General features: G+C 35.4%; 1 protein-coding gene across 2 annotated transcripts in view; it reads right to left on the reverse strand.

Moving 5' to 3' along the window:
• Window positions 1-2,175: 2,175 nt before the first annotated feature.
• Window positions 2,176-25,211, reverse strand: part of grb14.L (growth factor receptor bound protein 14 L homeolog) — a 31,310-nt gene continuing 8,274 nt past the window's right edge. The window contains exons 2-13 of one of the 2 annotated variants that reach the window (XM_018235857.2): window positions 22,144-22,300; window positions 20,955-21,076; window positions 20,227-20,301; window positions 13,359-13,496; window positions 11,910-12,020; window positions 11,631-11,726; window positions 10,571-10,648; window positions 9,078-9,194; window positions 8,917-8,986; window positions 7,079-7,166; window positions 4,049-4,142; window positions 2,176-2,505 (exon numbers count right to left, since the gene is read on the reverse strand). In XM_018235857.2, the coding sequence (XP_018091346.1) occupies window positions 2,359-2,505; window positions 4,049-4,142; window positions 7,079-7,166; window positions 8,917-8,986; window positions 9,078-9,194; window positions 10,571-10,648; window positions 11,631-11,726; window positions 11,910-12,020; window positions 13,359-13,496; window positions 20,227-20,301; window positions 20,955-21,076; window positions 22,144-22,300 (1,293 nt within the window). In that variant the 3' untranslated portion in view covers window positions 2,176-2,358. The remainder of the gene's footprint in view (window positions 2,506-4,048; window positions 4,143-7,078; window positions 7,167-8,916; window positions 8,987-9,077; window positions 9,195-10,570; window positions 10,649-11,630; window positions 11,727-11,909; window positions 12,021-13,358; window positions 13,497-20,226; window positions 20,302-20,954; window positions 21,077-22,143; window positions 22,301-25,211) is intronic. The other variant, XM_041576910.1, reaches the window with a different exon arrangement.

Here is a 25,211-nt window from a genome sequence, read left to right on the forward strand (position 1 = left end):
TATTATAAAGCCATTGAATAGAAAACTCAGAGTAATAACTTCAGTATGAAATCCTAAAACTGCCTGAAACTGTAATATACAAAATATGTTGGAACTATAGAATACCAAAAGAGAACCATCACGCTGTGAAACAATAGAAATATTTAGCTGAGGGGAAAAACAGTAAAACACCAAAGAAAATATCATCTGTGAAGTGCGTATCTTAATTACTAATTCATTTAATTTTACTTTGTCACAACAGTTGATATTTCTTTGTTAAATCATTTGATATTTGTGAAGAAAGCATCATAAAAACAGCAAGAGACTTAATTTATACAGTATAGACTTTCATTTTTCTTCATTCTCTAAAATTGTTACATCCAATCTGTGTCATGATTATAAAGATTTCTTACAGAATGACTGAAGAAGAACAAATCCGGGATGGGAGGTAAATGAGCGGGGAATGAAGACATCTTATAGTTTCTTCCACAAGCATGCAATCTATCCCATGTATTCTTAAAAAGGTGTCTCATCCAGTGTTCTTTTTCACTGAAAACATTTTGGGTGATTTGTCCTGTTTTTAGATGCCCAGACATGCAGATTCAAAATTCCAGAAATTGCTCCCTTGGTTCTATCTTAAACATTTGGCTGGAAATTCTTGGTCAAGTTCTCGTCAGGCAATCCTTGCCTAAAAATGTTCAGAAGTGCATTCATTTAATTGTCAATGTCAATATATAGCAATATTAGGACACTAAAAATGCAAAGCACAATACCTGAGATGGTCCAGTGTTCCACCGACCTTAATTTTTTCCCACAATTGTGTTTTTTCTAAAATTAAAAATTTACCACCTAAAAACCTGTTCAGCTTTTAATTTTTTTTAAAAATCACAGCTGTTTGGAAAAAAACCCTGCACAATGGTTAAAAAATATATAAATGCATGAAATAGTGAATAAGAAAAAAAAATCACTAGCATTTTCTTACATTGATCTCCCAACCATACCTGACTTTTGATTTAAGAAAATTCAGAAACTTAGGGGCAGATTTATCAAGGGTTGAATTTCGAAGTGCAAAAGACTTTGAAATTCGACCATCGAATGGGCTAGTTCGACATTCGAAGTCGAATTTGTAGGATTTTTAACATCGTACAAACGTACTACAATTGTACTTCGAATCGAACGATTTCCCTTCGACTTCTGAAAACTTAGCCAAATGTTGGCTATATGTTCTAGGAGGTCCCCATAGGCTAACAAAGCAATTCGGCGGGTTTAAGGTGGCGAAGTGTCGAAGTCAAAGTTTTTTAAAGAGACAGTACTTCGATTATCGAATGGTCGAATAGTCTTAGCATTTTCGAATTTGGCCTATTCGACGTTTTTCAATTTGAATATTCACTTCGACCCTTAGTAAATGTGCCCCTTTGGGGCACATTTACTAATGGTCGAATATCGAGGGTTAAGTTTTAGTTGGCGAAGTAGGGGGTCAATTTTTTTTTTAAAGAGACAGTACTTCGACTATCGAATGGTCGAATATTCTAATGATTTTTAGTTTGAATCGTTCGATTCGAAGTCAAAGTTGTAGTCGAAGGTCGAAGTAGCCAATTCGATGGTCGAAGTAGCCAAAAAAATGTTTGAAATTCAAATAATTTTTTCTTCTATTCCTTCACTCGAGCTAAGTAAATGTGCCCCTTAGAGTCAGTGGTAGTGATGAGCAGAAATTACCTATTTTATTAAAGAATTTGAGAATCTTCGGAAAAAAATCATGAAATGGCAAAATTTCCATTGCATATTTTTTTCCAGGGAAACAAAATGCATGCAGACAGTCTAATGCCATTGTTTTTCCCTACACAAAAAGAAAATTTTTTTCTTCCAGTAAAATAAAATTCATGGTTAGTTTCTAGCACAATTTGGCTGAAATTAAGCAAATTATCCCTAGCTAGTGCGAAATGTAAATCTTATATAACCATTCACATTGCACTCCCCTTTTCTCCCAAGTGCTGTAGATACATCCTAAATTTCCAGTTGATGATTCTGCCTACAAGTGTTACATCAGTATTCCTGTTGATATTTAACATAGGGAGATTACTAAGCATTCTTGTTTGACAATAGTTTGCAGAGAATTCTGTATTTTGTCTGAATCTAAAATAAAATTCTGGATGTGGCGCATCTCCAAAATAAATAACAAGTAAAACTATATCAAAATAATGTACATTACTCATTTAATAACAAAAAACAAGGCTTATAACACCCAACACAAGTGTGTTTAGTCCAGTTCCACAAGTATTGCTTAATAATAACATTTAAAAAATGGCATCTGTAAGAAAGTAGAGGAGCTATGTGATTTGCTTACTACATAATATTTACAAAATACACAATGAAATAAATTCAGACGGTAATTTTTGTACAGTAGTGCTTGAGTTTGCAAGGCAGTGTCCCTCTGTTGAGTTTGTAAAACTCCACAAGTTGTATAAGATCTGTAAATTTTGTCTGGCCATTATCTAATGTAAAGAACTGGTCTCCATCTTCTTCTACCTAGAAATAAAACAAAACATGAAGTATTTATTAAGTAAAATATGTGACTGCAAGAGCAGATCTTGCCACCGTTAACTAACAATTAAATACACTTGCTGCTATTCAAAAGATTGTTTTCATTATTCTAATTACTATAGATATTGTGCAAAAACCCATTATCCTAAAAGCTCTGAATACAGGAATGAAATGTGCCTATTTAAGGAAACAATCCTTAATAAATTGTATTTATTTAGTTTGTTCTCTGTAATAAAAAAAAACCCAGTGACTTGTATCTGATGGCAATTAAACTGCATAAATGCATGTTGAAAAATTCTTGTCTCAAGCATTGGATCCCATGCGAGTACCCTAGACCACAACTAACTAGCTACAGACCAGTAGTCACCTCAACTCTAATGGATTATCATTTGATATACTAATCTGTTAAAGAAATTGGTTAGGAGTAACCCAGCAATAGAAATATTACGGGCACGTTTCCTATCTTTTTAGTATTGCCTAATTAATTCTTCATATCTGAACTGCACAGTATCTGCTTGTTTGAAGTTTATTTACTGTGTGTCAACCCTAGAGAATTAGTTGGAGAAAAAAAATCAGTTTTACAGTTTACAGTTTACAGTTTTGCTTTACATTTAAAGGAATACTGTCATGGGAAAAAAAAAATTTCCAAAATGAATCAGTTAATAGTGCTGCTCCAGTAGAATTCTGCACTGAAATCCATTTCTCAAAAGAGCAAACAGATTTTTTTTATATTCAATTTTGAAATCTGACATGGGGCTAGACATATTGTCAATTTCCCAGCTGCCCCAAGTCATGTGACTTGTGCTCTGATAAACTTCAATCACTCTTTACTGCTGTACTGCAAGTTGGAGTGATATCACCCCTCCCTTTTCCCCCCAGCAGCCAAACAAAAGAAAAATGGGAAGGTAACCAGATAGCAGCTCCCTGACACAAGATAACAGCTGCCTGGTAGATCTAAGAACAACACTCAATAGTAAAAACCTATCTCCCACTGAGACACATTCAGTTACATTGAGAAGGAAAAACAGCAGCCTGCCAAAAAGCATTTCTCTCCTAAAGTGCAGGCATAAGTCACATGACCAGGGGCAGCTGGGAAATTGACAAAATGTCTAGCCCCATGTCAGATTTCAAAATTGAATATAAAAAAATCTGTTTGCTATTTTGAGAAAAGGATTTCAGTGCAGAATTCTGCGGGAGTAGCACTTTTGACTAATTCATTTTGAAAAAAATGTTTTTCCCATGACAGTATCCCTTTAACACATTCCAGTCCTGTACACAATATACTTTCAACCAGAATAGTTGTTATTGTTGTCTAAAGTAGTTGAATGGGACTCCTCACTTGTTAGAGACTAGACTAGGGGTATGTATGGCCCCATTGGCCACTAGGAAACTTCCAGTTTGCCCAATCGGCAATAGATTAGGCCAGGGTAATAGATTTTTTTTATTTGTGGTGATGTGCATTAAAAATATATATATTGTCAATGTAATCATTTGCTTTTTAAAATTATATAATGAAAAACGTACTTACAGGGACAATTTGAAAGTGTTTTACTTTCTGCCCATGACACATGGACAAGACAAATGCCTTGTGTGTACTTTGGCTATCTCGTAATAGAAATACCCTGAAAAAGAAAATGCATTAATTATGACTATAATTTCCATTGTCTTTTGTTTACAGGACAATGAGTGACAAACAAAAACACCCAGTTTTATCGCAATTGTAGAAACTTCATCTAAAATTTTGGAAATATCTAAAATGCATTCTGTCCATTTAGGCAAATAACTGGAGCAAGATCAAAAGATAAGCATGACAACGAGACTCCTCAATTGACCCCTCGCCATGTGCCATCCCAATGAACCCCCTTGTTACATACCTTAATTAAACACCAGGAGACAGAGTGTAACAGTAAATTCAGGAACACATCTACATTCAGTTATTAATAGGTAATATGAGAACATAAAGAAGAAAACTCCTGACATTTTTGAAAGATATGCAAAAATGGGGAGGGTGGGATGCTTTTACCTGCTCTGAAGATAAGGAAGTAAACTGCTTCTTCCCCTGACTTAACTCATTGTTTCTCATCAAATTACAGTTTCATCTGATTCTGTCAATCTCTAAATATAAACCAGTGCAATCTGGCTTCTGGTCATTTGGAAATCCCTTGTCATGCAGCCCCTGTGCTTATAGCTCCAGGGCTGTTCCTTTAAAATCCTATTGTTTTTTATATACCCTGAGAGTTCTATATGGAATACTATGTGAAAGTCAAGGAAGCAGTTGCCAAAGTAAGAGTAATTTCGAAATGCACCATTCTGATCAATTCTCAGAAGTGAAATTTACTGGGCTTATTTTTGGTTGTTATCGAGATGAATTGGATCTGCATATGTATTACTAGTGTTTGCACTCAAACATTAAGCTGATGTAAATGAGAGGCAGCTAGTTTTGGTAATTCTTTGGCTGGTTTTGCCTTAAAAAATGCCGATATGGCCCAATGGCTGCAAAATATAAGGCAAATTTTTACATTTTCGATAATATTTTAGCTGAATAAACCAGGACAGATTCTCTGATCACTAGAGCAGCTTTGTTTGAATCTGCTTTGAATCGTACAATTAAATCCTTCGATTCGAACGATTCAAACAATTTTACAAAAAAAAAAAAAACAGTTGACTTCTCAAAACTTAGCGAAAAGCTCATATAGGATATAGGAGGTCCCCCATAAGCTAAACAGCAAGGTTTAAGGTGGCGAAGGGTCGAAGTTGAAGTTTTTTAAAGAGACAGTACTTTGATTATCGAATGGTTGAATTTCCAAAGTTTTTTCTTTTCTAATTGAATTTTGGTCTATTTGATGGTCGAAGTACCCAAAAATTCGTCGTTTTATAATTCGAATTTTCACTTCAACCCTTGGTAAATGTGCCCCTTATAGCCGTACAGTGCATTTGTTTTTTTAGAAGGGAGTCAGAGACGCCCATTTGAAAGCTGCTTAGAATTGGCTATTCTATAACATAATAAAAGTAACCTTAAAGGGGAACCACCCCTTTAAGATAAAACATCAACAGAGGAATGAGAAAAACAAAAGATGGAAAAAAGAAGAAATTTTATGTATTTTTGCTGGGATTCCTTTCTTTGAAAAGTTTATTCAGCAGTGCACTAGAATTGAACTGAGCACACTGTGTATACTGGGTGAGACTGGGCCAGCAGTACACAAAAAACCCAGTAGGTAAGTCCCGGTCCTTGTGGGCCCTGCCAACCCGGGCCCTCTCCCTGCCTGAAACTTTGTGCACTACCCCCTGACCTTGCTCCTGTCCCCCAACTGCAGCTGCGAAAAGAGGAAACAAAGTACAAGCTGTGAGGGGGGGGCAGGGGTGGAAGGGGATTGTGGCTAGGGGAACCCTGAAGTGGCATCCTGGGAAGACACTGGAACCCCCAGTTCAATGCTGTGTGTATACTGTACATAGAATCCATAAGTTTTGTTAAAAAACAGAAGGCCATGATACTTAAAATTATGACTAAAACTTTAGAAAAGTAAAGGAAGAGAGCATTGCTTTTTCCTTTGGGTCCAGCCTATCGAGTCATCATGGAAGTTAAAAAAAAAAACAATTATGCTGACAGTGAAAATAGAAGTATTTAGCTTTTTTGGTTTTGGTTCATTTTGAGTCTCTTTGCCTTCTATTTATTAGGTTATTAAAGGTGTCAAATCTGTTTGTAAAAATAATTAATGGTAACTTGTTTAATTTATCAGTCCACCTTATTGATCTTCTCAAGATACCATGTTAAATGAATTATGAAAATGTGTGTGTGTTGGGAGTTGGAGTCACCAAGTTCCAGTACACAATGGTTCCATACACCACTGGTGCTATCCAGATAGGTTCAAAGTGATAACATGCTTTTGATTTATATTATTAGCAGTTGACAATTCAACTTGTCAGCCTATAGACTCCAAGCACAATAGAGCCCACTACAACTTCAGTAATACAATGTAGAAGGATGTTACAGTTACAAAATTGCAATCGGCCAAGTTCACAATTTAAGGTAGCCATACACAGGCAGATTAAAGCTGCCGATATCAATCCTTTAGACCTGCCCTTGTATGTGGACATCCGACAAGTTCCCCTGATCGATATCAGGCCAAAAATCGGGCTGATATCAATCGGGCAGGTTTGATTCTTCCTGCGATCGAGGACCGCATTGGCTAGTCGATGCAGTCCTACAAACCCGTTGGCAGCCATTCTCTTTTTTTGTAATCCGATCATTCGGCCCTAGCCAAACATTCGGATTAACCCGGTATCACCCTGCCATTAGTGGGCATATTGGGGAAGATCTGCTCGTTTAGTGAGGTCGCCAAATGAGCAAATCTTATCATGAATGGCCACCTTTAAACTAGTCTACAAATAAAAAGGCATAGTGATAATTACTGCAAAAATAAGGGTAATACAAAGTTAATTTATTATTTAATATAATAATATGAGACCAGAGCTAAGTTGCAAGTACAAATGAGAGAATGCAATCTATTTTATTTATTGAAATATTGCATGTTGGCCAATGTTGGACACTGTAACTCACCCATCTACAAGCCCTTGCTGGAAAATCAGTTTTTGCGCTTCCTCTCTGGACAGTTGATGATGGAACCAAGGCTGTGATATATGTACAGCTGAAATGTAAAAGAGTTCATTTATCTTTTTGGAGATACAATAATAAATTATTTAGAGGGCATATTTATTATGCTTTGTAAAACGAAAAATAAATAGTGAATTTATCAAGGTGTGTTTAATTTTATGCCATGCGAATGGCAGATTTTTCATTGTTTTTTTACATTGCTTCAGGGGGAAGTCACTCTAGGAAAAAAATGTGTCAAGATTGTATGCTGTTTTTTTACAGGGTGAAGCTTGGAGATGCGCGGTATATTATCCCACTGTTTTATACACAGCATAATAAATATGCCCCTTAGAGTATATATGCAGTGCCATAATTTAAATGGTGCATAAGCCCCAATACATTTATTAAAGGGGAAACCCTAAAACGTTAATGATTATACTGATTTAGATGCAGCTGTATATGCAATATCTCTTAAGGAAACTAAACCCAACCGTAAAGCTGTCCCACTGTGCCACCTAGTTCTCTATAGAAGCTGCAGGAAAACATAATTACACATGGTAAACAATTCAACAAGGATTCTACTGAGCAAAAACTTAATTATAAGTTTATAATATAGGTATAGAATTCACATATGACATATGATGATCACCTGTGATATTTCTGGTATCATGCTGGTATACAGTAATTATTATGTCATTTTGGCTCCATTATATTAAGCTGGAATCAGACATAGGGATAATGGACAGACTTGTTCAGTTCTAGGAAACCGCTCAACCAAACAATTACTCAATTGTTGCTGGACTACAAATCTTTGAATAATGTAACTAGCATATAATGAATCCTTATTGGTAAATTTTCTTGCATCTATAAATAAATTTATTAAGCTACTTCTGTAGAAAACTAGGTTGCACTGTGGGACAGTGTTACAGTTGGGTTTACAACCCTTTAATGCTTCCAACTCCAGTTGAAGGAACAAAGAAAATGGAGCATATCAGGATGAGTGGGAAAAATATATGTGCATTCACAAACAGGAGGGTTTCATTCTCTTCCTGTATTTCAGCACTGGGTAGCCATGACAGAGTGAGCCTGCTGACATTCTATAAAGCATATATGTGCACCAGATGGCATAAGCGTTGCCATCTGTAAATCAAGGTAATAGACTTCTTATTTTCATATACGGCAAGGTGGATACACTGAACTAAAGAAATGTTTAATCAAATAATTTTTACACGTGGTTTATAATGTCTAGGTATGCTTTGCATTAACTGGTTTGGTTATGTTACAGAATGATATGTAAGTGTATATTTTTTTCAGAGGCAAATTGCTTGCAGTTCACTGGCAAATGCACCTTTAGAAAAGCAGTGATCAAATAGTTCTTCAACTACTTAACATCTGCAGTGTATTATACATATGACATGCAATAAATATGTAAGATATATATTAAACATAAGGTAAAAATATAACATTCAGTAGTTGTTTTTAAAGGAGAAGGAAAGGCATTTTTACTTTGTGGTGCCAAAAGTTAGGCACCCCCAAGTGATTGTATGTACTTACCTGACACCCCGGGCCGGTGCTCCTTTCAGGAGAAAACTGCATAGGCCTGGGGTTATTCCAGAAAGCACCACAGAGCGATTGTTACACATGCGCAGTAGAACAAAATAGCCGGCTTTTTCATTGAAGTTCGGCTTTTCGTGCTACTGCGCATGTGCAAGTAGGAAGAAACTGGAAAATGATTGCTGGCAATTTACCCATATAATCTCATCTCAAGATTATTTTAAATGTACTTTGTAAAGATTTTTAAATACCTATATTCTTTGAGGAATTCTGAGATGAAGTAGGAGTCCAATGACAACTGATTCGACCACTGCTTTTCCTCTGTTGAAGAATAAAACTATATCATTATCTCCTTCCAGCTGCAAGCACTACAATAAGAAATCGATCAAATCCAATCTAAAAGATTACTAACCCGCCATAACAACCCTTCTTGGAGAGCTATGGAAAGTGCTTCTGTTGGGTTTTCAATAACTCTGCTTTTATGTCCTGAGAAATCCATTGCCACCAGTGAATTCTCTGATATGCTTCTCTATAAACAGAAAGAAACTTATATAAATAAATAACCAGTGAGCATCTGATTCAGTCGTATTTAGCAATAGCAACAATACAAAATACGGTATATCAAGAGACCAAGAGTAAAAGATAGTTATAATGTATAGTGTACTCAATTTAGGTTCACAATAATTTGGATTCAAAGCATAAATGTTTAAGAACAAGTGACCAAGGCAAATTTATTAACATTTGTGTTAACTTCTACAAGTTCATGTAGAAGTTAATGGGAGTTTTCTGTGAAAGTAGGTAGACACAGTGAAAGTGATAAGTAGAATATGATTTCCCTGCAGTCAAGTTTTCAAGATTTAAGTTGTTTATAAATAAAAGAGAAGGAATCCTAAGGGGATGCTGCAGCCTTACTATTAGCCTTCGAACAACCAGAGTGGCAGATCTTTAAATATATCAAAGAGGCTGTTCATAAATGACATTTTTAATAGGAGTTTAATTGTCCTTTAAACTTGATTGCTATGATAAAATGATCGCTAGTTTATTTACAACTTTAATTGGAAGAACTCAATCATGTCAATTAGTTCTATTTAGTATAGTCAAATTCAGCTGTTTAATAAAATTAAAAACAATAGCTTGAATGTTGAAAATATACCTCTCATATACATCTATAGAAGTTCAAGTTTTAAGTTCAAGTGCATTCAAATCTTACATTTATTTTTCGACTAATAAATTGCAAGTTTAAATAAATAAGCTTCTTATTCTGCAAAATGTTCTGTTATTGACTAGTCCTCCACAAAATCTTATATTAGTTGCATCTTAGAAACACATGAATTGAGATGTTTTAAATTTACACCAAAATGGGAATAAAACACACCAAATATATATATATATATAATACACAAGAGCCATGAATAACCTGTAAATTATATCCTTATAAATAGGGATGCACCAAATCTACTATTTGGGATTCAGCGAATCCCCGAATCCTTGGTGAAAGTTTCGGCCGAATACCCAACCGAGTTCTGAATACCTCCGAATACCTCGAAGTTCCATGACCTGTATAAAAGCACTCAGCCATAGGCCTCGTGCTTTTATATGGTCATGGAACTCCTCGGTGACTTATAATATCCTTATATTTTACAATAGGGGGTACTTTATTCACTATATATATATATATATATATATATATATATATATATATATATATATATATATATATATATATATATATATATATATATATATATATATATATATATATATATAAATATATATATATTTTTTTTTCTTTTTGTTTTGTTTGGTTTGGTTTTTAACAAAACCTAAATTGGTAATATCAAATGTACTCATCCACTAATATTCCTTTTACACTGGTCATCAACGAAAGCACTGGCACATACATACCGTAGGTGAGAAACATGTGCTGCTTGAATCACTCTGTTGTTGAGGTCTGAGGTAATTTTGGTAAATCTGCATTCCATGCTGTAAATCAAAATGCAGAGATTTTATTTCTGTATCTTGTAGTAACTTTATCATAATAATTATAACCGCTACCATAAACCTACTCCCATTGAGAACACAGATCACTAATCTATTGCTTATTCTGTGTTTAGCCAGAAGGTTTAGCTCTGTATCATTCACATCAGTCCTACCATTCACTTTTTTGACCACACATTGAATGGTAAAAAACATATTAGGGAGCATTTATCATATTTAGGACAAACTGTGCTCACAGTTTCCAACTCCAGTTGCTGGAACAAAGAGCATGGAGCCAGATTTACACAGATCTGCTGGGATTCTCATTAGAGGATCACTTGCATTTTAAAGCAGTCATGACATAAGCCTAAACCTGTCACCATGAACAATAACAATCATGGGAATGTCCATTATTTGCACCTCCCACCTTATATTTTATTTGTAAGTGCAGAAATAAGTTACTTGCAGTCACAGGGTGGACATAGTTTACACTGTTCAGTAAATTAATATTAAATCCCTTTAAAACTGTAGACTGGACTCATAATCTTTCTTTACAGTCTACTTTTTACCAGAGTGAGTTGAACTTTGTGGTTTTGAACAAATCAGAGATTGAAATGTTTACATCAATTTATTGAAAATTAGAGTGAAATCACCTATACAAAGATAGAATTAAATCCAAACCTGGTCTAAACAGATATGAATCAGTCAAAATAGGGACTAAAAAAATGTATCTGTTGAGATGTGGTTGAATTGCAGAAATGTACAAGACCCAAGATTTATCTGAACTCATTCCCTCATCTCTATTATTATGTTGTTTCAATCAGTGGAGGCAATTCATGGACATATTTATCTTGCATTGAAATAACTACTCTGCAGCAGATAAACCTGTTCTACACCAATTTGCAAATCATCTTAGTGTCTCCATTTTTATTGAGAGCATCATTTACAGGAAAAGGCAATTTTGAAATAAACTACAGAAAAACGTTACCTTGAACAATCTAATTGCTGTCACCCAGCAGATTTTACTCTCTTCATTGTCTGCACAAAACAATTTCAGCTCCTTGGAACCTCCTGTCTTGTTAGGCTAGAAGGCCACAGCACATTTTGATTAATGCATATCTTGAAGGCAATACCTGTTGAAATAAAAGCAACTAAAATTCTCCTATGTAAAACAGGAAAAACATCAATATATGTGGCCAGTTTCTGAACAAAGCCTGTTCTAAATAAAATAAGCATTGGATCCAATATAAAATAGAAGAACATGTACCTTAAGGCAGAACCCATAGTCTGTTGGTGCTCCATAAAGCTTCTTCCCAGAGAGTAACATATACACTTCACTTTGGTGAAAATCGGTGAAAAACTGTAAATGTCTCGGATCCTAAAATGAATACAAAATGAAGTTCACAATTCTTTTGATATATGCAAAATGGAGTTGTTTACTTTGATTTATATTGAAATATGTCTTACAGTATATTCCCCCTTTTCATGTTAGACACTACCAATGTAAATTACTGGCTTTACAAGTTTACTCATTGGTTCTTTCACCCTGGAGGTCTCTTTTTAGGGACATTTCTAGAATACAAATCCTTACTGAGATTTATTCAAGAAGGCTTTAAGAAAATGTAATTATAATTTACTTTTTAAAAGGGTATTATGATAACAATGTAGAGCATTTATTAGGTTTTAGCCCAGGCTGTTAAACATGGACTTCATTTTTAATCAATGTTTAGGGTATGGGAATTCCGCTGCTGGATCATTGGATATACTGTACTGTACAGTACCAGGAGTTTTTATTATTGACAATCATTCATGAACCAATACAAATCCAGGGGATCAAGGAGTACAAAGTGCCTAGTGGATGTACTGACTGATCCATAATTTATATCAATGTGCACCTTCAAGATTAGATCTCACTGCAAAGCTGCATGCTTTTGTAATTTGCATCTTGAATTTAGAGGTGTTGCTTTTTTATTATGAAGAGCAAAGAACTTTGGCTCTCTTTGTGTGAAGCCTGCCTGCATACAGTAAGGGAGCTGAACAGCCTATGTTACATGTCCTTTGGCTTACATGTCCTCTATAAAGTGCAAGCCAGGGTATGGCAAGGATCACAAAATCCTTTACCTCTAGTTTTTGGCAATGGTTTTGTACAAGGCTCCTTTATGCCTGACAGTGCTGTGCTCTGTTCCTTGTGCCAGGAAGCAGCACTGGAAAGGCTAGGTGCACCTGATTGAAAAGTACAGCATATAAATAAATAGTTAGGGTTACCATTATAATAATTATAATCATCACAATAAATATGCATGACAGAGGCTGTTAAATGTGTAAAGGTGGCCATGCAAGGGCTGATAAAAACTGGCATCACAGTCCTTTCAAACCAAGTCAGAAGGCTTTTGGCCTGTGTAGAGGGCCCACAGACTTGACTTCCCAAATTATATCTGCAAAATTTGTACAGATATCTGTCGGCAGATTTGCTTTTCCCATCGAATGAGGACCACATCTGCACATTAGTGTAGTCCTCATCCAATTGGCCTCTAGACCTCTCTAGATGATCCTATTGTTGGCCCAGCATGTGTGTGGCCAAATCAGGCCCAGATACGCTTGTTAGCCAAACAAGCACATCTTGCAATGTATTACCAGCTTTACATTAGTAATTGTACAAAACTTACTGCTAAACTGGATCCAAAGATCTGAAAGAGATGTTTCAAATTTCCAGTACCTTTGATGTGCTTTTTGTAGAAAAATACAACCCAGAGCGTCGCAAAACAAAAAACACTTTTCTCCATGACTTTTTTCCTTTTTCTGTCATGTATAAGTAGCTGTGAACTTCAGGACAGGCACTTGTGCTTAGGAACACCTGTCATTGACATAATGGAAAAAAAATGAATAACGTGATAACTGCAGATATAGATTTTAATACACTCTGTTATGGATCAAACTTTCCCTTGGTAGGTATCCTAAGCTTTATAACAGATGCAAGAGGATTCTCCAATATGAATATTTTCAGCTGTTATCTGCCTAATTTTTGCAATATTATATTGTAATCAAAGGTGTGTATAGCGCTGCTATAATGTGAACAGAGCAGAGAAGATTCCCATCTTTAGAGAGCAATACTCTGAGACAATTTTTAATTGTTCTTGATTTGTTATTATTTGTGTTTTTTTTAATTAAGTTCAGCAGCTATCCAGTTTGGAATTTCGTAGCTATCTGGTTGCTCGAGTCCAAATTACTCTTGCAACCAGGCAGTAATGTAAATGAGAGACTGGAAGGTTAATAATAGAGGCTTAAAAAGAAAGGTAAATAAAAAGTAATAATAACAATAGTTTTTTGGTTTTGGTGACCCTGGAGAGAATTAGAAGAAGATGAATAGCTCAAAAAGTATAACAAATAAAAAATGAAGACAAATTGAAAAGTAGTTTAAAATTAGTCATTCTATAACTTATTAAAGTTAACTTAAATGTGAAACATCCCTTTAAAGGAGGAATATTGAGCAATAGTTTAAAGGAGAAGGAAAGTCTTTTTGCACTTGCGGGTGCCAAATGTTAGGCACCCCCCTCCCCCCAAGTGATTGTATTGACTTACCTGAAACCCTGGGCCGGTGCTCCTATCAGCAGAAAAGAGCACAGGCCCGGGATTTTTCCAGTGAGCACCACGGAGTGATCCTCTTCCGGCTTCTTCTTTCTTTAAATTTCCCAGGGCAAATGCATGCACGGTTGAATGAAATAGCCGACGTTTTAGTTAAAGTTTGGCTTTTCGCTCTACTACGCATGCACAGTCACGCAAAGAAAGATGAAGACAGAAGAGGATAACTCCATGGTGCTTGTTGGAAGAACCCTGGGCCGGTGCAGTTTTCTGCTGATAGGAGCACTGGCCGGGGTTTCAAGTAAGTCAATACAATCACTTGGGGGTGCCAAATGTTGGGGGTTCTTACAGCAAGAACACTTTCCTTCTCCTTTAAACACCATATATAAGACAACCATTATATAGTAGATAAACATTACTATTAATAACTGAACACATCTAGAGTTGCAGTCAACCTCCATAGTACATTAAATTCTAGTACAAAATCAAGTAATCAAAAATACAGTTCACATGTGAAAAAAATGATTATGTGTCTTGTTCCTCTGTTATTTATTGTGGGTCAGATATTACCTGGCATCGCCATTCATTTCTGCAGACAGTAAATAAATACAAGCAGCTAATCAGAAAGGAACAGTGCAAGGGTTGCAAACTGGGCTGGCTTTATTGTCTTAATGATTCTTATCTCTCGCAATAGTTTATGGGTCTACATAATGTACTGTACTCATATTTCAGACACGGCCTTGCCTGTTTGCCTAGCTTAGGAGAAGCTGTGATGGCATTTAGTACTTTAATCTTTCTCAAGCACACAACTATATTCTTACATATTATGTTATAGCATTTATATATTTAATTATTTGGAAAATAAATCTACCTGATGGATATTATCACTGACAAACGTTATATAAATGCACGTTATACACTAAATGGCAGTGTGTTTGGGCGTTGCTTTAACTGAGAAGGATCTAGGGGGTTTTGTAGATAACACGTTGTCTAATTCTGGGCAGTGTCATTCTGTGGCTAGTTAAGCAAATAAAGTTCTGTCTTGCATAAAAAAGGGCATTAACTCAAGGAATGAAAACATAATTATGCCTCTTTATAGGTCCCTGGTAAGGCCTCATCTGGAGTATGCAGTGCAGTTTTGGACTCCAGTCCTTAAGAGGGATATAAATGAGCTGAATAGAGTGCAGAGACATGCAACTAAATTGGTTAGAGGGACGGAAGACTTAAATTATGAGGGTAGACTGTCAAGGTTGGGGTTGTTTTCTCTGGAAAAAAGGCGTTTGCGAGGGGACATGATTAGACTTTACAAGTACATTAGAGGACATTATAGACAAATAGCAGGGGACCTTTTTACCCATAAAGTGGATCACCGTACCAGAGGCCACCCCTTTAGACTAGAAGAAAAGAACTTTCATTTGAAGCAACGTAGGGGGTTCTTCACAGTCAGGACAGTGAGGTTGTGGAATGCACTGCCGGGTGATGTTGTGATGGCTGATTCAGTTAATGCCTTTAAGAGGGGCTTGGATGATTTTTTTGGACAGACATAATATCAAAGGCTATTGTGATGCTAAACTCTATAGTTAGTATAGGTATGGGTATATAGAATTTATGTGAAGATATGGAGGGGTGTTTGTGGATGCTGGGTTTTTATTTGGAGGGTTGAACTTGATGGACTTTATCTTTTTTCAACCTGATTTAACTATGTAACTATGTTATATAATGTGCTATAATACTTTAATTATAGCTATTATCTCTGCATGACCCATTGCCACTCCAACATTTTTAAACCTATAGATCCTAATTATCTCAAATGAAAATGCAATGGCTATAATGGAGTTGCTTTGTAGTTGTCTCTGCTCCCCTGTATAGGGGAGGAAATCCAGCACTACAGTAGGTGCAGAGCACAGCACTGGTGGTTCCAAGGTAGCCCTAGGCTTACTTACTACCATACAGGGCCCCATTGTTGTCTGCATTATCCTGTGCTCCCTAAATTGTACATCTGCATAACAGGGACTGCATCCTGAATATTGAGTCCTCTTAACTTGTCCACATTCCACTCTATACCAACTAAGAGAACACCCTAAAGGTGGCCATAGACATAACACTTACGATCTTTCTTGGAAAATATCTTTCCAAGAAAGATTGTTTGTTTCAGTACACATGTGTAGAGCTGAATCGTCAGATATACAGGTAGAAACAATAGAATTCTACCTGTATCTGATGATTCAGCACTAACAGTGGCCAATGTTCAGGTGCCTTTGAAAATCAAAATTTTCTGTCCAGCCCGATCGACGAGTCAACCGATATCTAAGTCTTCTGCTGATATCGGTAGGCTCTTTTTCCACCATACACGCACCGAATATCATTCAAAAATTTTTTTGTACGATATTATCTGTGCGTCTATGGCCACTTTGTTTTTTGTATTTAAACTCAAACAAAAATGCTTCAGTATAACCCAAGTGCATAAGACAGAAGTTTGCACACTTCATGCAGGAGTTGGGTGTCAAATAGTCATTAACAGTTAGATCCAATATATCTTATAGTGGGCTTCCTTTCTTATCAGATGTATAAGAGCTCACTCAAATAACTGATTCCACTACAAACAAAATCTAACAAAACAACTACCTTTTTCGCAAATTCTGCATGTAGAGAGACATGATGTCTGGTGATTTTAATAGAGTGAACTAATACATATATTAGGCAAAACGAGCCCCCCCTATAAGATCTATTGGATCTAACTGTCAATGAATATCTGACACCAACTCCTGCAAGAAGACAGAATAAAGGGAAAAAGATGCGGAGAAAGGGATAGTGAAGATAAACTTGATTATTTCAGAAACTGTACAGAATATTTAAGAAATCTGAGTATGCTGAAGCTTATATTAAATTTTCATTTTCAATAGTTTCCCTTTAAATAAGCTAGTATTCGAGAAAATTTTTTTCATGAACTTGGATTTTGATAAATCTGCCCCTAAGTGTACCAGACAGAGAGATTTGGTCATGGGAATCTTCTTGCTCTCTTTACACTTTACTGTACAGTACAATATCTGCCCCTCTGAAGTTTGCTTGCAGGGTAATATGAAGAAGTAAAAATTGCACAGCAAGATGACAGATATAGAGCAGGTAAGGATGACTCTCATTGGAGAATTATCTGCTTAAACTTGGGATGCCTAATTGGAGCTGAGGGAAGCAAAATAGTTACATTAAGAATCCATCTCTGTGCTTGCTGGCAGACAGCTTCCATCCTGCTTAAAGTGGACCCGTCACCCAAAAGAAATTATTCAAAATCCTATTTTATCACATTAGTCAAGCAAAATGAACTTTAATTACACCGTAAACAATATTTGAATCTTGTTTACTTCAGTCTGGGAATTCAAAATGATAGCAAGCAGGCAGCAGCCATTTTGTGGACACAGTTTTTAAGGAAAGCCTTGTATCATCTCAGAATCTTGTTTGTGCACCAGAATGGGGGAACCAAGGTCAATTTCCTTGCCCTGGCTACACAATTAAATGGTAAAGAGAACGGGAGAATGTGTGGGGAGATCAGTGACATCTAGGAAGATGTTGAATGGAAAGTGAAAGTAATTGTCTGCCCCGCCTCTATGCCCAGGGCATAGAGGAGGGGCAAACAATATTTTATTGACAGCTGAGATTTTGAAATGAGCCTACTTCAGCTATGAATGCTTTAATAAAAAATAGAAATTGGATTTCATGTTTAATTTGAAAAGGAATTTTAGTATACAAATTTTTGTGTCTGGGTGACAGGTCCACTTTAAGGAACAAACCTGATGTTAATGGACTACAGCTCCAAGCATGCCTCAACCTTCATTTTATGTTACAATATTCTGGGATTTGTAGTCCAGCAACAACTGAGTACAGTTTAGATAAGCAGTTCAGTGAAGCAGAGTTTATTACTCCTCTAGTAAAAAAAAAGTGGCAACCCTGTTTAATACTTGCTTTAAAGGGTGTACAAAAGCCTATTGCACTGCTCAAACAACCTAGTTTTTCTCAGAATAATGTAACATATTATTAAGCTTAAGACATTCTGGGAGCAATGTGTACTTCCACACAAAGATGGAGTGCTCTGCCTCATGCGATGAATCCTTTCTGATCAGGTGCTTTTAGCAGTATTTGATCCATCCTGCCACAGGTCAGAAAATCAATTGCAAAAGTCCAATATACTGCAGAACACTGCAAATTGTATAATAATCAAAAGTGTACTTTATTGGCTCAAATATGAGCAGACATGTGGCAACGTTTCGGGCCTCACAGGACCCTTTCTCAAGTCTTTGTGTACAACAGTTTTTTTCCAGCACTGAACAAGTCTGTAATTTATCCCCATGTCTAATTCAAGGGTAATAAAATGAAGAATAGTAAGATTTTTCATATAGTGCTGGGAATCAACATTCTCATTTGGGAATTCTTTTGTATTTATAATAAAGTTTTTGCTCAGTAGAATTACCACTGATGAATTTTCTTGCATCTATAATTTTTTTTCTATAGAAGTGGGACAGCATTATGGTTGGGTCTAGAACCCCTTTAAAGGGCACTTGAAAAAATATACATATTTTCCTGCTGATGCTGCCACAGTGTATAACCCCCTGATGAGTTAATTGCATGTCAGTATCTATGAATCTAATCATGTATCTTTATGCTTTTGAAGGGTACATGGCATTTTAGCAATCAGTGGTTTTAATGTGTAATATCCTGGTTATAGAGTCATTCCTCTGTCTCATGGGACACTGGAGAGCTATCCAACTGGCATTTAGTTATATTAAGCCTTTTATTTGAAACACCAAAAAAAACTGATATGGAAAAGAGGTAGAAAATTGGTTTTGTCTTGTCAACAGATGGAAGTTATTTCCCTCCAAACTGTTCCTTCTGCAGTCTAGATTCTGTAATCTAATATTGCATGTCACTGCTGGAAGTGATTATTGATAACTTTCTGATTCTCTTCCATAATGCAAAACATTTTACGTACAGTATCTGCATTGGATTTTATCTGCCAATGACGTTCTAAGTTCTCCATGCAAGTCTCCCTGTACTCAAATTGAATCTGAACGCATAGATCTTGCAATATGGTTTTACAGACACACCTGTAGTTTGTACACACCGCAGCAATTTGTACAGACACAGGTGTCTTCTTAATTGAACTCAACAACAAAGGGCTGCAAATGAAGCCCATGCCAATCATCCACTCTCCATTAGTTATTTGGAGCCAATGTTTAATTTCAAAGAACAAATTGTCCTTCTCTAAGTAACCTTTATGCTTTTGGACTTATCATATTAAGAATTTTCTAGGCATGGTTCCATTTCAGTTCTGGAAAGAACCACAATCTGTTTCACCTCAAGCAGATGGGTTCTTGGAAATGTATTTATACCAACAAAAGGACTCTCATAAGAGACTGAATCTGTTTTCAAATACATACTCAAAGGAAAGCAAACAAATTCAGTGTATACAAAGCAATATAATAAAATAAGTAAGAAACAGCAATTAAATAAATCAATCAATAAAGCAGACAATAGTAGTATACAACCACTATTCCAAAATAATGTACATCCTATTATCAGGAGTCACATGAGGTATGCCTGGTCCATATTATGGCTTCTTGGTATGTACCCCACATATGACTGACTATTTTATGTATGTGGCCAAAAGCCTCAAGGATTCTCGTCCTGGGAGGATGACATCACATTGTGCTTCTGCAGAACTCAAAGCTGATCTATGAACTATTAACAAAATTCAGACACAGTAATCTCAAGTATGGCCTAAAGGGAACATTCTTGTACATCAAGCTCCAGAATACTGTTGATAGTTGAACTATTTATTCAGCCATAGAAATCCGAGCACATAAGTCTAAAATAAACAGAAAGTACTTTTTCATTTTGCAGCACGGCCCTGTCAGACATATATATCATTAGAGAGATTAGGTTTGAGGTTGTGAAAATTGACCTTTCCTCATGAAAATAAGATTATGTAGCACCATTATACTCTATTTATTTACCTTTAGCATATCCTTAGAAGTGGTTGCATCATGAACTTCATTTGAACATGACACCACTGAATCTGGAAAAAAGGTCTGTTAATAGAAGAGAAGAGAAGTTAAACTAATCTTACTATCAGTTAGTGTTTTTTACAGATTTAGTCACAATTACCAAATATTGCAGTTCAGAGGACAGTAATTGTGGTTGATCAACAGATAGGCCAATACATCCATCTATATGACTAGTAATGCATATTTATAAAGATGTGCAAAGAATAAACTCTATTAACACTTAGAGGTCTATTTAGCTGTTTTCACTTTTTATTCAAATTCGGGTTGTGAAAGTGCAATTAAACTCAATCAAGTGTTTTACAATAACAATAGCATATTCATAAAAGACTATAATCTGAAAAACTTGATCATAAGAAAAACTGAAAATTGCATTGGCCTATTACATTTTAAGAAATCTGAATGTTTAATAACTAAAATAGCTTGAATGTTGAAAATACTCATTCAGTTGACTCATATAGAAGCTCAATAGGTTTTAGCTGCTAAATTTTCAAAAAGATGTAAATTGATAAATCTTGAAAATATGAGTTCAAAACACTCAATAAAAATAATACCATTAAATACATATCAAATGAATACACTTTACCTACAAAAAATAATATCAGTAAAATATGACATCTTATTGTAAGTATGTATTATTTAGAATAAAATAAACATTGTTATACAATTGAGCATCTTACCTCTGGCTTTTTGAAAAACTGGTATTTTGCAAAATATTTCCGAAAACAAAATCTACATTCTTCTTCCATGTCCCAGTTTGATTGTATATCAATCATTAATTCATGGTCTTCTATGATTCTTTCTGTATGAACATTAACTTTATTAATGTAATATGTGATTTCAACCTTAAATCTGCACTATTCAGTGATATAAAACTTGTTTGGCTACTGTGGGTACTCGAACCTAAGTCAATGATCAGTGTATCTCATGAAAGCATGTTGATATACACATAATTTGAACCCCATCTTTTGTTTTTCTTTGCTTCTTTCACCTATGTCTCGTTTCCTCTTTTACTGCTCTTTCACATTATTTCCCAGCTCCAAGATATATAGCTTAGAATCACATTTTGTTTCATAATGCAAGACAAAATAAAATTTAAAAAACACAAAAAATCAGAACAATTCTTTGAGATACCCTTTAAAATTATGGTGAGGTCAATGGTGTGTTGTCCTTCTCTTTCTTATTTAGGGTCTCTGTTTAATTCATTAAAATAGATTATTGCATACATGAATGGAGGGATCCCAGTTTTTTCTTTTGTCCTTTCAGATACAAATATATATATATATATATATATATAATATCAAAAACAGCGTTCAACGGACATTGATTACAGGTAATGCTAAAATGCACATAAAATATAAAACAAGTTAGGGACCGCCATTCGGGGTTTACCTTGACGTGGTATGGTGGCTTATCAATTTTATGATCATAACTTTGTAACAAAATAACCCCTGTTTTGGGTACATATGCAATAGCATTTATTATACTTATATATATACTTTAAAGCCTTTAGAGTGCTCCCACAACCCCCCTGTTTTGATATTATATATATATATATATATATATATATATATATATATATATATATATATATATATATATATATATATATATATATATATATATATATATATATATATATATATATATATATATTATATATATATATTTTTTACTATTCTGTTTATTTGTTATCACAGACCTGGATGAAAAGAGGGTTTGTTTAATCTGACAATAGTAAAACTAACATTTACATTCTCTCTTTTTCAGACATTGCCTCTTACTATATTCAAATTATTCCTCCTAGTTTAGTAGCAAAAATATAAAAAGGATTTTAATATCTAAGATACAGGGCAAGTGTGAGCTTACCTAGACCTAAGTGAGACAAGTGCTCAAACATTGTCCAGTTATGGTCATCAATATAACGGTTTTTCATAATAAGTAACTGACACACATCTTGAGCTGTCATATCATTAGGAACTTCTAATGCTCTGCTGGTGCCATCTTCACCATAGACTTTAATCACCTGAAAAAATGCAAATAGCGGGGTTATAAACTTTGGAGACTGCTATACTTACAAGCCACTAAAAGGGCCAGAGAATGTGTGTAGGTTACTCCTGGAAATGTGTCTTATCCAGGTTTTAGTTAACCTATTAGATTCATATTTAGAGTAAAAATAACAGACATACTATAATGCACATCAGTTAGAGCATCTACTTAACCTCCTTCACAACATGGCCAGTTGATGGTAATACATTATACCTTCACAAGCAAAAGCATATATATAAAAAAAGTGTGTACAGAATGCAAATCTAACCCTCTATCATCATGTGTCACGAACCTTGGCCAGAGCGCCAACAGGCGCATCTATTCCCTGCGGCACCTGAACCAAGATGGTGGCGCCCATAGCCATCATGTGGGCAGCAGCGGTGCCGGCACGGTGAAGCCGGTGACGTCATTTGGTTTGGCGTCAAATTCAAAATAAAAGGACGCCCAGGATGCAGGTTCAATGCCCGTGGATAGGTTCTGTTTGTTAATGTTCCTGGGTGCTCTATAATTCTATTTGGATTGATTACTGGACTTTGATTATTGCCTGGACTTTGACCTTGATTTATTCAGCCTGTCTTTCGAACTCTAGCCTGGATTGGGATCTCTACTTTGCTTGAACCCTTTTGTACTGCGATCTTGGACTTTACCCCTAAAGGCTTCCTCCTTGGTCCTGACTACTCCCCGCAGGGAGCCGATATGCCCCTTGACATAAAATATGCAGTTATATGTTGCATAAAATGTACAACTTAGCCAGAGGTGTAGCAACACCAGGCCAGGCCCAGACACAAAAAAATCTTATAAAAAGCCCAGCTGCACTGCAATCTACCCAATTCCCTTCCATGTCCCACCCATTATGCAGTCGTAGGCAAATTTGCAGTGAGTAACTATAGAGGAAGCTGCCACTGCCTTTAGCAAATAAATCAGTAGATGGAGACTGTCAGTCTTATATACTATATGTATTATTTATGGCGAGATCTTACTGAGCTTTTGCCAGCTGCACAACAAACTTTACACTGTAAAAGTTGGTTTACTTTCATGTTCCCCGTGTGCCTTATTTTCAGCATTGATGAGGCATCATACTGTATGTTTCATAGCAGAAATGGGAGGGTGAGGCCTGGCTACAAGAGCAAGAATGTATTCTGTAAGCCTTACAGTATGAATCAATGCTCCACACATCAGATCAACATGAATCAGATTTACATCAACCTTCTCTTGTATACTGTTTCAGTAATTATGTTTTTAAATACTTAAAAGAACATGGGGAAGCAGTGGGTCAGTTTTATGGTGGGTTTCAATCCCCCCAAAATTTACTTATGATTTCTTACAAACTATAAAACTTTTATGCATGTTGTTCACAAATATATAATTATAAATCCAAAATTGTTATTTATGTAAGAAAAGACACAATAATGTGTTTTTTCTTGTAAAAAATGCTGGCCCCCCCTGAAGGCAGTTATTTACATTCTCTTTGCAAAGTAGTTGCAAAGCTAAAATACAAAATCAATAAAGATGAAGTGTACATGCTTCTGTTTTCTTCTGAATGCCTCTTTCTTCATTTTTTCTTTGTCTGACCCCAGGCTTATGTTTTAGTGAATCATGTGACATCCATGTATTATGTCCACATCAAAGTAACAGACATTTAATTAGTGTATATATTGTATCTTCAAATAAATGGACACTCGCAATGAGACCAGAAGCACTGGATTGAGTGTAGGTGAAATCCAATGGCCATTTGGGGTGAATGGCTTATTAGTTGTTCTGGATTCAACTTGGACAATTTGCATGGTGTCTGTTTCATGACTTTCCCAGTTGTAAGAAATGGATATAGATGAAGATTTAGTTGCTGTTGTCATGACAAGATGCATTGTAAACCACAAAATTAAAGCATTATAGTTAGATGATTATTGATCAATGATGATTATTTGATTTATAATATATTTATGATAAGATAAATGCTAATAGAAGCATGTGGATATGAACATTGTAAGTTGTCAGTACAAATATAAAATCAGACATTGTTACCTTTGGCTATAATAATTGGTACTAATTTAGGGTATTGGCAATGTAGTTTATTGCCAGTTAATCCTCCTATAAATTAGAAGGTAGTATTGAAAGTCATTTGTAATTGGAACTGGTCAGGGTTGTCAGCAATTAGAACATCTTTGATTGACTTTACTGGTGCCATCAATGGAAGGTATCAAAATCAATTCAACTTACAATATGGACAGTGATTGATTCCTTCAAATTGATTTGCCTTTCACTCATTGCATACAATAGAGGTACAATGTTGTTTCTTGTGAACTCTCCAGATGGATTATTTTGGCTGCCATTCAAAGTACAGCATATACACAAATGAGTGGGTTAAGAAGAGGGTTTTTACCTTTGCTAAAAGGCACACTCATTCCTTTCTTTGCATGTTTGAAAGGGTAATTTACACTATTTCTCATTACTGATCCATACAATCTTTTTAATGTTATGTTTCACTTTGTAAGAACTTAATTCATAGTTTGGAGAAGTGTCTTTATATGATCATAGAACTCTTTAGTGACATTTCATACAATAATATTTTTTTTCAATTGGGGAGCATTAACCTATCCTATCAGTAACACTTTTACTTTTTACTAAAACTAAATTTTCTCACTCTACTACAAAAAAAAAAAACTCGACCATAAAAAATCGAGCATTAACAAATAGGCCCCTTAGAAATGACTAGAGTGAACATGGGAAAAACTGCTTTATTGTAAAGCTGGCTATATATGTATGTATGGATATATATCTAAATATAAAAGAAACAGTTAGCAACCCAACCATATAGCAGTAAAAGGATATCGGGTTCAATAGAACCACCAAATCACAGGGACTGTGGGGTATTTAGGACATCTTGCAAG

The sequence above is a fragment of the Xenopus laevis genome, chromosome 9_10L (assembly GCF_017654675.1).
Source record: "Xenopus laevis strain J_2021 chromosome 9_10L, Xenopus_laevis_v10.1, whole genome shotgun sequence".
Taxonomy (NCBI): Eukaryota; Metazoa; Chordata; class Amphibia; order Anura; family Pipidae; genus Xenopus; species Xenopus laevis.